This window comes from Bidens hawaiensis, unplaced genomic scaffold (assembly GCF_021521415.1).
Source record: "Bidens hawaiensis isolate Kalapana, Puna unplaced genomic scaffold, B.hawaiensis_p1.1 tig00008011_1, whole genome shotgun sequence".
Lineage (NCBI taxonomy): Eukaryota > Viridiplantae > Streptophyta > Magnoliopsida > Asterales > Asteraceae > Bidens > Bidens hawaiensis.
In genome coordinates, this window is record NW_027491561.1 from 303,584 (window position 1) to 316,725 (window position 13,142).

The 13,142-nt window shown below is 38.1% G+C and overlaps 1 protein-coding gene across 1 annotated transcript; it reads left to right on the forward strand.

The window, feature by feature from the left end:
• Positions 1–3,264: 3,264 nt before the first annotated feature.
• Positions 3,265–4,840, forward strand: LOC143636569 (high-affinity nitrate transporter 2.2-like). The gene is made up of 4 exons (XM_077104134.1): positions 3,265–3,700; positions 3,820–3,881; positions 3,974–4,073; positions 4,779–4,840. The coding sequence occupies exons 1-4, from the start codon at positions 3,265–3,267 to the stop codon at positions 4,838–4,840; spliced, it is 660 nt and encodes a 219-aa protein (XP_076960249.1).
• Positions 4,841–13,142: the final 8,302 nt, after the last annotated feature.

The following is a 13,142-nucleotide window of genomic DNA, read 5'->3' on the forward strand; positions in this document are numbered from 1 at the left end:
CGAGAAAATAAAAAGAATTCTCAAGGAAAACAAGTTCTAGAAAAATGAACGGATTGCTCCAATGCAGAAACACTAATCGACCCTCAGCCTAATCACTTAGTCCTTAGGTTAATGTTTAGTATTTCCCATGGGAAGTTGAGTATAATCCGGCATATCTGAGTAGCTTCACCTACCAAACATAAAACCATGAGCTCGTTACGAGAAGAGGACAAGGGGGTCTTCTCGTAACCACCTTCCGGCATGAGAATCAATATGTATGATGGATCATGTAAAATACAAGCTATCGTGGAGCACTAGTGAGTGTTCTCCCAAGGATTTTAGATCCCTTTAACGTTGTAAGTTGAATGGTATTTATAGCCGGATGGGGGAAGAGAATGTACCGACCACCTGCCATGTCAGGAAATCCACCAATAGGAGAGTTTGCACGTGCCCAAGAGGAGTTGGTGGATATAGTAGTTGTTGATTGTGACATTTGTACTATGTAGTGCTATTAATGATGTGATGTTTTGTAACATCCCGAAATTTCTGGAATAATATTTAATGTATTATTTACGTCGGGTGAACTAATTGAGTTAGTGGAATAATAATAATATAATAATAAAAGTGGGTTATGGACTTGGACTAGTAAGAAAGACCATGGGCTTAAGCCCATGATCCATGATATATAAACCTTAATTAATCCATAATCCATTCATTTCACTCATTCTATACACCACCCAAAATACACACTTAAGCTCTCTCTTATTCTCTCTTTCTCTAGCCGAAACCAAGAAAAAGAATTGATTTCCGACCCGAGGTAATGATAGTACGATATAGTATGGACCCAAACCCGCTAGATCTAGTCGCGAAACGACTAGCCGACACCTTAAACCATTGAAGTCACGAGATCCGGATGGAATCGAGTATAAACCGACCAAAAGATGAGCTTAGGGGTCACCCTAGCTCAGATCTGGATCGAACGGGACGAAAAACGGTGAAAAACATGAACGACTGAGATCTCGCTTTTCCGGCGAGATCCCGGTTTTCCAGCTATGACGACGTCGGAAAAACGTGTGCGAGGTTGAAAAGAATGTCAGAACCCTAACCCCAATTCGTTATGGAAAACTACCGAATTAAAAGTAATTCGTTAACGGAGGGATAACGAATAAGCCTTAATTCATTATGCCAATTCGTTAAGGGAAGATAACGAATAAGCCTTAATTCGTTATGCCAATTCGTTAAGAAAAGATAATGAATCTGCTAAGCAATTCGTTACGGAGAGATAACGAATGGACCCTCATTCGTTAGAAGGTTCATTCGTTATAAAAGATCAGTTCGTTATAAAGAGTCATGTTCGTTATTTAGACCAAATCGTTATAAAAGGTCAATTCGTTATGAGCCCCCATTCGTTAAAGAACTGAATAACGAATTAGAAAAGCCGGATAATGAACTATACTTTGAAAGAATAACAGAAAGGTCCCTGGACTTAGAAAAGAATGATATAATGACAAAGAAGCCTTCGAACTTTAAGAGTTAGCAAATAAAATAATGATTGATAATTCTAATGGAAAATGTGTTAAGACAGTTAATGAAAATAAAATTTTTCCAAGCTGACCTGGCAGCTTGTCCTCAGCCAGGGGCTCTGCCCCTTGGACCCTGCTATGGCTGCCGCCCCTAGAACCCCGCTGTCAGGGGCGATGACCCCGGACCTCCGTTCGTTGAGGGTTATAATTACACTAGAAATACGATATGAGTATTGATAGTTAATTGATACATATAATTATTGCACAGTTAGCCGTGTACAACCAAAGAAAGGGATTACCATTAACTCTGAACGTAACCGCATTAAGGTTAGTTTCTAGCCCCAATTCCTTGTTATGTTTTCGGGGCTATGTGCATGCTCGATGTGAAGTGTGAATACACTTACCTTAAGTGGTAAGTGTATGCTATAAATGGTGTACGAGTTATTTGTCATGAGAGATTATGAATGAATGTTTGTTGGTGCGTGAACGATCTTCGAATATTGCACGTATCACCAAGGGGAATGATCTCCAAGTGATTAATAGTGTGTGTGAATGTTATGATGTAACTTGCTTATTATATAAATGATGAACTGATAGGAAGTGTGTTGTAGACAAGTAGAGAAAAGTGTGATAGAAGTGGAAAGGGGTCTAGTAAGGGTGCTAGTGGCATGACGATAGTACGTGGTTGGGTAAGCCTATATGTGACGTCGTTATTAAAGTGGCATAATGAGAGTACGTGGGAGGACAAGCCTCTACGTGCCTTCGTTAATAAGTGGCATAACATGAGTGCGTGGGAGGGCAAGCCTCTATGTGCTCCCGTAAAACAAGTGGCTAGACGTAGGGGACAGTCAAGTGGTTAAGCGGTAAGCTGAACAGGTTAGACAGTGGACTATGTGTCTTCGGACACGTATATAATTGCATGTAATGGTTGTATGGTAAGTTGCTTGATTAACTAGAACTCACTCAGCGTAGCTGACTTTTTGTATGCACGCAGGTGAGCAGACTAAGGAGCTAGCATGAGGATGGCACGTGGCAGGATTGAACGGCTGGCATTTGAAGATGGAAGAAATGATGTTTTAAATGTGATGTTTTACGATATGGTTTTAAGGAAAATATTGAATCTTTTGTAACGAATAGTTGAAGTTAACGTTTCCGCGAAAAGTTTTAATTAACTCTGATTTGTAAGAACTTTGTTTATAAGTAAATCTGACGTCCAATGTTAGGCACCAGTAACGGGGCCTTACATGCTCGTTTCTAATTGGCTAGACGTCTTTTTTAACGATATACTTCCTTTTTGCATCATATCTAGGAAGATCTTTGGCGCCACTTTTCCCAACACGTCAAAAAAGATTCGGCGCCTAGTAGAACGTCCATCAGCGTGTTATACTTTATACTTGGTGACTATTCAACGTACCATTTGGGTCCGCCTGACGGAGGTTTCAACTGCCCTTTCAGGTGGGTGTATGCCTGTCTAAAATACCTTTTGGAATCCCCAGTAGTTCTCCGATTAATTAAACCTTTCTTTTTTTCATTTGTCAACCTTTTTGATCCATGTTTAAAAACTAATTGTCAACCTTTCTTAACTTAGACATCTCTATTATATATGTTTAAAAACGTGTAAACCTTTGTGAACGTTAGTACGTTACTCAACCTTAATCATCTATCTGTCCAGAAAGGTATATCACCAACACCAAAAGATTAAAATAAAGTAGTTCAATGAGAAGAGAGATAATAATAATATTAACTACGTGAATTAAGCTCCATGGACCTCGATAGAAGGTTCTCTGTGGCATCTACAAAAATGCACATAGATCGCACCATCCACCTCTCTTCGATAGCTTTCATCACTACCTTCATCTCCAGCAGGGTAACCGCTCCGCTGGTCCCCATCATCCATCAAAACCTCCATCTCACCAAATCCGACATATGGACTGCCGAGGTCGCGTATGTTTCTGGTGGCATTTTCTCCAGGCTGGTTCTTGGTGCAGTGTGCGACTTGTTGGGACCTGACTACGGCTGCACAGTCCTGATAATGTTGTCAGCACCCACAATCTTTGTGAAGCATTTCGTTAGTGACGTTAGTGGATACATGTCCATCAGATTCATGATCGGGTTATCTTTAGCTACGCTCGTGCCATGCAAGTGCAGCGCAGTTATCAGGATGGCATACGCTGGGTGGGGGAACGTGGCTGGGTATGGTACGCAGCTCCTGATGTTGGGGTTGTTTGAGATCATCAAGAAATTAGGCACTGAGATGTCGGTCATTGCATGGATGATCGCATTTTTATACCTACTTACATATCGGTATTAACTCTAGGTCAAGATTTGCCTGCCCTTCACAAGAAGGGTGATTATATTGCCCAAGATAAATTCGGCAAGGTACGACTTATACCTAATTGAGGTCTTTAATGCATCAAGTACATATACGATACACTTTGCTCCTAGTTTATATATCTTAAATCATGTTACAGCTTTTATGTTATGATGCAACAGACTATGGAACATGGATGTGTTTGCTTCTATATGGTCACTCATTGTGTCTTGAGTTAAATCAAATTGATAACGTGACAGGTACAATTTGCTTCTATATGGTCACTCAATGGAACATAATTTTTAGGGGATACTTTCATTCTCAAAACGTTTTTTCTTTCCTTTCCTTTTTTATGAGAAGAGAGAAATTTGTAATACTTTTAATGTTGGATGTAAGTTTCATGGAAACTAAGTTTTATTGAATTTATTTTTATTTTTATAAATAATTTGTATGAGATATAGGAATGTTAGGGGACATCTCTACTCCACTAGAGATGACAATATATCAAGTTTGGGACAAATTTAGTAATCTTAACCCTAAAGTTTGTCCCATATACAGCGCCCCCCCCCCCCCTCTTCTGTCTTAATTGGTATAACTCTGTATGAATGTTTGTTTAATTTTAAGCACTCTCTTAACCTACTGAGAAATTTTAGTTATGTGTAGTTTGTTTCAAATAATAAAAACAAACTTCAAAAAAAGGTTGATGAGTGTGTTTTTGCGATGCCCTTTTCACAAGGTTGTAAGTTGTGGAAGTTAGGAAATAAACAAGTTTTTTTCTCTCATCGTGTCAAATATTATTTTACTTGTATATGTGGAGGACGTTGTCAAAACTGGAAATAACATAAAAGAGATTTAAAATATTAAAGCACTTTTAAAAACTAAAGTTTTTATTTTAAGATCTTGAAATCCTCAAATATTTTCTTTCTATTGAAGTTCTTTATTCACAATCTATTCTGGTGTGTCAGTGTGTGTTAATGCCAACGAAAATATGGTTGTTGAGATTCTTGCTGAATTTGGGCTAACATAAACATCTTAATGCCTCAATTGAGCAATAGCATATTCTGATTAGGGCTGAGCATGGTTCGGTTTGGTTATTAGGCGAAACCCAAACCGGAACTGAAGTAATCGGTTATTTGAATATGCAAACCGTTCGGTTTTCCAGTTTTCATTTTTCCAGTTATTTTCGGTTTTTTTTTCAATTATATGTAAAATTACAAAAAAAAATTTAAAAATAAAAATACATATTTTAAGCTTTTATAAGAACGTATTATTAAAGTACAACATATATATTGAATTCAAAAAACCAAAATAGACACGTTTTACGTGAAACTATACGAATATAAAGTTGCTAAATAGAGTTTATAATTAAACAAAATTCTTAATTAAAAAACATTATAAGTTTAGTCTCAATTTTATCATCATCTTATTTATCTTAAAAGTTTAGTCAATTCCTCACAATCTTGACAATCTTTGACACCATTAATCGGTCTGGTTCGTTTTTTTTTTTTTGGTTTTTTAAAAATGGATAACCAAATCAAAGCTGAGAATTCGGTTTAAAAATAAAACAAAAAATTAACCGCGGTTAATGTTTCGTTTCGCTTTTTTCTGTGTGGTTTTTTTTGTTAGTTCGGTTTCGATTCGGTTAACTCGGTTTTCTGCTCACCCTAATTGTGATAACCTTTTGTGAAAAAAGACAATATATACTCATTTAGAAAATATGCACGAATATCAAAAGTTAATTGGGAAACTTATCTACTTGTCTCATGCATGTCCGAATATTTCTTATTCGGTTCAATTGTTAAGTCAACATATGCATAGTCCAACAAGTTCACAATTGGGACTTGCATTGAGACTCTTTAAGAGGGTGTTCGTATTTTCAGAAAGATCTTCTTGCCCCTCTTTTGCATTCGCCATGCAGACCACACGCAAATGTTTAGGTCTAAAGATTGTTTGTTTTTTAGAAGAGATTTCATTAAAAACATGTATTGTGTCATCTTCTTCGCATTGGCATGGACCAACAACTTCTTACATCTTCGGGCATCTTCTCATCTTTTATTTCATCAGTTTATTTTCACTTCTTCAAACCCTAAAAACACACAACCTCTTCTTCCACCCTCACCTTGCATCAGCCCATGCCCTTCCACCCCCGATTCCGCCGGCCACCACACAGCTCCACGCCGCAGCCTCCTCACACCTACGTCGGCCACCGCTGCTCCTTAGCCTCCCCCGCACAGGTTCGACGCACATCAGGTAAGCATCATCGATTTCATCATCATCTTCTTTGTCTATCTGATTGTATGAGCAGAGGCGGAGCCGGTGGCCAAAATTGTTTAGCGGGCAACCCAGTTGACAGATTTTTTAGCAACTTGGCCCTCTAAATAACCTCTTATAAAGCTATTAAAAGTGAAGAAAAAGAGTAAATATAAGTAGAATAATATAAATTTGTGGTGGACAATGGTGTTATGAAACTCTAAAGAGAAAAGAGAGGAACTGAGAAAGAAGATAATGAACCTAACTTTAGTTGAATTAAAATATGTGTTGCATAGTTCTCTCAAAGTCCAAAGTAGTACCTAGCTTATTATTAATTATTAATTAATCAATTTTTTTTTCCGAAAAGCTTTAGAGGATAAATCCTTTAATTCACATAGTAAATTAGATTCAAGTTTTTCTTAAAAAATTTTTATTAATAATTTAGTTCACAATTAATATTGTTTACTCATGTTTATTATTTTGCCATATTAGCTATATGCAGTACTTAATTAATTTTAAATAGATATATTTCATATAAACGAGTAAACCTCTTCGCATTTATTGTCACAAACGTTATCCTATAGTTGATTTAATACATATTAAAGCAATATAATTTTATGCAGATTATGCTTTCTTTTCTGGCTAGGTGCATTTTTTTAGTACTGAAGATATAAGCATAGAGGAACCATAGAGGTATAGGTTGTAACATCTCAAAATTTTAAATAATAACATTTAATATATTATTTATTATGATGGGAAGGTTTACTTGAGTTGACAGGGAAATAATAAAATAAGAAGGATAAATGAAAAGTATGCTAATTAAATGGAATTAATTTTGGACCAAAAAGGAAAGATGGGCCTAAGAGAGTATAAATACCCTCTTAAACCCTAATCATTTCCATTTTCATCCATTCTACACCTTGCCTACACCATAAAACACACACACACCTTGCTACTTACGGCCGCAAGAGTGATAGCAAGATCCAAGATCATACGAGAAAAGATTCTTGACTAACCTTCGATATTCAAGCAAGTTACATGATCCAAGTTCATAATCAAGCTAACCGTGACCTAACAAGCACATAAAGGGTATGTTCTTGATCTTGAAGGTTACGTTTTTATAAACGGTTTGTCATGAAACTAAACCCTAGAGTAGATCGGGTCTAGATAAATCATAAAGTTGCAAACTTGATGATTAGAATGGACTTAACAAACTTATGGTTATGAAAGGTTCATCAAGAAAACCCTAGATCTAGCTTAATGGACGTTTTTATGCTTAAAGGTTCAAGCTTTATGCTAGAAATGGGTAGGTCTTGGCAATGGGGTGTTAACGAACGGAAAACGGTTAAGGGGGTTGGGATTTAAGTGATTAAAAGTGTAATCACGGACCATTAACCGTTATTTGAGCCTAAATGGATAGGAAATCGGAGCTGAAATCATCAAACAAGGGTTCTCGGACCTGAGCCTCCATATGGGTTCTCGGTCAATACGAGAACTCGGTCAACGAGAGTTCTCGGTGACGAAAGTTCTGGGTGACCAAGGGTTCTCTATCAACCCACGTTCTTAGCCAAGTAGAAGATCTCGCTCAAACACGAGTTCTCGATCAAACCTGGGATCTAGGTCAAACAGGGGATCTCGGTCAAACATGGGATCTCGGTCAACATAGGTCCTCTGCCAAGAGTTCTCGGTTGACATAGTGTAACACCGCGTCTTTTACCCTCTTTAATTTAAGCCTAAATATACTAACTTAGAAAGTACATGGACCAAAAGTGTAAATTTTGAAAATGTTGTCCCATCGCGGTACGCGACGGGGTAACAATCAACCCATCGCGTAGCGCGATGGGCTTGCAGAGTCAGTGGACACGTGTCCAACGACGTGTCAACACGTGGCGCGTTGTGACAGGCCACGTGTCACCACCGCATAAGGCGGCGTAATATTGCGGCGTCGCGATACGCGACAGGTTCCAAAGAACCCATCGCTTACCGCGATAGGGTCCAATTTCGGCTATAAAAGGGGGGTGACGGGCATAAGCTCCATTCATCCCAAAAACACATTTCTTTACACACACATAGCCTTGGGAAGCGTACCCCATTGCCGTAACAAGCCGACGTGCTATTTTCTCGTATTTCGTGCAAGAAACGAAGTTATAATCAAGTAGCAATCACTTAAGCGAGTAGATCAAGATCCTGCCTTTTTTTTATCAATCTAAGTGTCCGCATTAAGGTAGGATTTACGTTTAAGTTATTTGAATTATAGCTTAGACTTTCAATCGAGGCTATGGCCTTTAACCTTGATCGTATTTTACAAATCATTCACAATCATGTTTTCATGGACGTTACTTCATGAGGAAGTAATGTTAAACAAAAGATATATTTTGACGGGCATGTAGTAACTGGAAGGGGGATATCACTAGTAGTAAGTTTCTTGCCTAAGGAAAAGTAATTCTCATAAATCCCAATCAACCGAGGGACCCGTTTACTTACCTGGAGAAACTTACTAACGTGATAGAACCTATTAGGCCAAAGCATGCTATATCAAACGTCACATAAAACAAGTGTTTTCATTCACAATCAAAGATAAACAATTTCAAGGTTAAGCTTACAATCATAGCTTAATCATCATTCAAAACATTCATACGAACCTATTTATGTATAGGTTAAATATCATTCGCAATCAATCAATCAATCAGTCAAGGGTTTTCAACACCGACGGTACAGGTGAATACGTCAACCTTTTTATCAGTCAAAACATATTTATACTCAATGAGACAAACGGGTGTTTGTCTTAACGAGTCAATCAATGTCTACAAGATAGAAAATAAAACATTATAATACAAGATAGAAAATAAAAGCAACTCATACCGAGTACACATGTGTCTGGATCCAAACATAACTGTTCAGCCTAATCAGTCAAAGGCCAGGTGGCCGTGGGCTAATGGTCATGACTAGTTCTCCTTGCAGGGGCGTCATAGCTCGGGAGAACATTTGTGTGTGTGTAGGGTAGTGGTACAAATCCCATATGTGGTCGTGCATCTGCTGAGTGTACAGGAAACTATAATTGTATTATAATTGTCTTTCAAAAAGTTTTATCGAGTCATACGTGTTCACCAGCATATAGCTGACGTATTTTTCCAACCCATTGTAGGTAATTAAGCATAAGTAGCCTTAGCAAGGATTGGAGTTTATATGAAGATAGAAGCGCTTACAAGATGGCTCCGTTTTTGATAAACAAATCCTTGTATTATGAAACATATATTTTGTAAACTATACTTGGGAGTTTAAGTCCCAAGTAAATTTTCAATGTAAATTAATATTATATTCAACCTAAAGTCTTCCACTAAAATTAAACCATAAACTCTGATATATTTACAAAACAGGTACCAACTTGTGGTCACACGCTTAGGCTCTAAATCGGGGTGTGACAGATTGTTATCAAAGCCATCGGTTTCAGCGAATTAGGTAACAAAACATTTGTACCCAGGCTTTAACCATTATTGTTACTATTATTCATAGGGATAAGATAGGATTGGTAAACCTACTATCCCTAATCTAACTAAAGTGCAGATGTCTTATACTAACTACTTTGGTCATAGACACTGAGTAGCCATTCGATCACAACCGACAATCAATCTCGAACCATCTGATATGGAAAGTAGCAATAGTTATTATACTAGCTTTTTCAGTCACAGGGAGTCAGCAGATGCCAATAGAGATTTCTGACGATACCACCGACAACAATCCTCAATATTATCCATCCGAGGTTCCGATTTACCATCCTTCTGAGGAACAGGAGGTACAGAGTAAAATCAAGCAGGAAACCGAATCGGAATCATAAAGCTGGATGAATTGTCACTCTGATCAAGGGAGATGGCAATTTGGATCACCACCATTGAACTATCAATACGAGACTCCACCAGCATCTGCTGAACCAAGTCGGAAACCAAAAATGAGGGTTACAATGCCTCATGAAAAGATAACTTTTCAAGCACTAATCAAGAACCCTTATGAAACCGACGAGGATCCTGAAGAAGAGGAGGATCCCGAGGAAGAGGAGAACGAGAATCCTTACTTCCCTCCATACTTAGGACCGAGACCTTCAATTTCACAACAAGCTAAAGAGATTTGCGAGGAGGCAAATCTTATCGAGGAATTTTATACCACCAATATTCCCGATGAATAAATGCACGCATACGTTGCAAACCCACATCTCTATCCACAAGAAAATGGACATCTCTTTCCAGCTGCATCTGCACCAACGTGATATCCGAACTCGCCAAATTCGGTGATGGATGAGTTAAGGAACGAGGTTGTGGACAAGAAGAAAATGGGAAGGAAAATAGCTAAGAAATGTGACAAGATGAAAAATCTTGTTACAAAATGGATTAAGGATTAGATATCATGTTGCATATCAATGTTTGTTGTTATGTTTCCTTCATGTAACATAAATAATGTAATATAAAGTGTGTCTTTCCCTAAATTTTGTTTTATTCATGTAACAGCATGTCTAAAGCAAACAGTAACCAAGAAACAAAAATAAACAACAATAAAGGAAAGACCATTGAAGAAATTATGCTAGAAAAGAACAAGGAAGAAAACATAATCAACAACAAAGAAAAGACTGTAATAGAAAACATACAAGCAATACCAAAGGATTATGTGCTCGGTATTCGTGATCTAATAAAAGAAGCTGTGAACCCAATCTATGAAATATTGAAAAATGATCCTAGCCGTTCCGCTTCTCAATCTAGTAAAAGGGTAAGCCGAAGCAAAAGTGAAACGGTAAATTCAAAGAAAGAATCGGAAAAGAAGGAAGATAACAAAAAGGAAACCGAGAAAAAGAAAGAAACGAGTGATGCAAGCTCCATTGCTGAAAATGAACTTCGTGAGAAAACTAAGAAACTCAAAATAAACGAAGGTTGTGGTTTCAAAGTATTCAAGGTTTAAAACCCCAAATAATTTCACGGGGACGAAGGAGCAATAGTTACCCTCCGATGATTGGAGGAAATGGAATCGATTGTATTAATTAGCAAGTGCACGGAGAGAGAGAATGTTCAATATACCTCCCAGATGTTCAAGGGGGAGGCATTGTAATGGTGGAATACCCTGATCGGAAACAAGGGTAGAGAGAATCTTTACAACCTGGATTGGGAAACGTTTAAGGCTATGATATTAAAGAAGTTATGTCCAATCAATGAAATGGATCAGATTCAGACCAAATTGTGGACCACAAGGTTGTGGGAACCAATCTCAAGGAATATAACACCAAGTTTCTTGAGTATTGTAGAATCGTACCTCACTCAGTCGCTCCTGAAATCAACAAAGTGACACGCTATATTTACGGATTAACAATTGAAATCCGTGATTTAGTCCGTTCACATATACCGTATTCGACGGAATCTGCCATGGAGTTGGCCTGGTACTTGATGGATGAGATGATAAGGAATTGGATGAAAGGAAAAAAGATGATGGCAAGACGCCAGTTGGAGGAAAGATTAAGAAAGTTGAGAAAAAGAGGGAAGGAGCGTTCGTGTATACTCGCCCTGCTTGTAAGACATGTGGCAGAAGACATTTCGGGAGATGTCAACGACCCTTAAGTACCATATATGTAATTTTTGCAGAAGGCCGGGTCATATCGAAACAGACTGTAAAAAGAAAACAGTAGTGTGTTTTGAATGTGGTGAAAAGGGGCATTTTAGTACGGAATGTCCAAAGAAGAGGCCAATGACAGCGACAGTTGGCGCAAGTGGCAGCGGGGTGAAGACCGATGCCAAGAAAGGAAACGCTCGTGTCTTTATGCTAGACACCCAGAAAGCAGCAGATATACCGGACGTGATCACCGGTACGTTTCCTATAAATAATGTTTATGCTAGAATATTATTTGACTCGGGTGCAAACCAAAGCTTTATAGATTATAAATTTTGTAGTCTATTAAATGAGCCCTTAGTTAAACTAGATAAACATTATGAAGTAGAAACTGCTGATGGGAATGTAAGTAGAATAACCGAGGCTTTAGAGAATGCCACAATATCTTTAGCAAATCACATCATACCTGTACGATTGTTACCCATGCCATTAGCAGGTTTTGATGTAGTATTAGGTATGGACTGGTTATCATTTAATCAGGCTCGTATCTTATGTAACGATAGAGCCATTGATATCCGAACGCCTAATAATAAAACCATTCGTATAACTGGAGACAAAGAAGGAGGAAAGGTAGGAATCATATCCAAGATTAAGGCAAGTCATTGTATAGGAAAGGGATGCCTCGCATTCATGGCCTATGTAACCAAGGAACCCGAACCAAAGAAAATGGAGGAAGTATCGATCGTATCCGAATTTCAAGATGTATTTCCTGATGAGCTATCAGGAGCCCCGCCTGATAAAGAAGTAGAATTTAGAATCTACTTAATACCGGGAACTTCACCAATAGCCAAATCTCCCTATCGTCTAGCACCTACGGAAATGAAAGAATTAAAGAAACAGTTGGATGAGCTATTAGAGAAAGGATTTGTACGACCAAGTTCGTCACCGTGGGGAGCTCCAATTCTATTTGTAAAGAAGAAGGACGGATAGATGAGGATATGTATAGATTACCGAGAACTAAACAAGGTCACGATTAAGAATAAGTACCCACTGCCACGAATCGACGACTTGTTCGATCAACTCCAAATAGCAAGCTGTTTCTCCAAGATTGACCTTAGATCGGGTTACCATCAGTTGAAGGTACAAGAAGAAGATATACCTAAAACAGCCTTTAGAACCCGATACGGACATTATGAGTTCACCGTTATGCCTTTCGGACTCACTAATGCTCCAGCAGCTTTCATGGACATGATGAATCGAATTTGCAAGCCATACTTAGACAAGTTTGTTATCGTTTTCATTGACGACATTCTTGTTTACTCAAAATCCAATGACGATCATCAAGTTCGCCTCAAGATTATACTTGAAGCCCTAAGGAACGAGAAATTATACGCCGAGTTCTCCAAGTGTGAATTTTGGTTGTCCGAAGTACAATTTCTTGGTCATGTTATAAATGAGAAGGGTATTCAAGTAGATCCCGCAAAGATTGAAGCTAT

Bases quoted from the DNA above. Each gene is read 5' to 3' on its own strand.
- LOC143636569 (XM_077104134.1), top strand. From the start codon at position 3,265: ATGGACCTCGATAGAAGGTTCTCTGTGGCATCTACAAAAATGCACATA. The intron at 3,882-3,973 runs GTACGACTTATA...ATCATGTTACAG, and splicing joins CCCAAGATAAATTCGGCAAG to CTTTTATGTTATGATGCAAC. The intron at 4,074-4,778 runs GTACAATTTGCT...CTGGTGTGTCAG, and splicing joins TCAAATTGATAACGTGACAG to TGTGTGTTAATGCCAACGAA.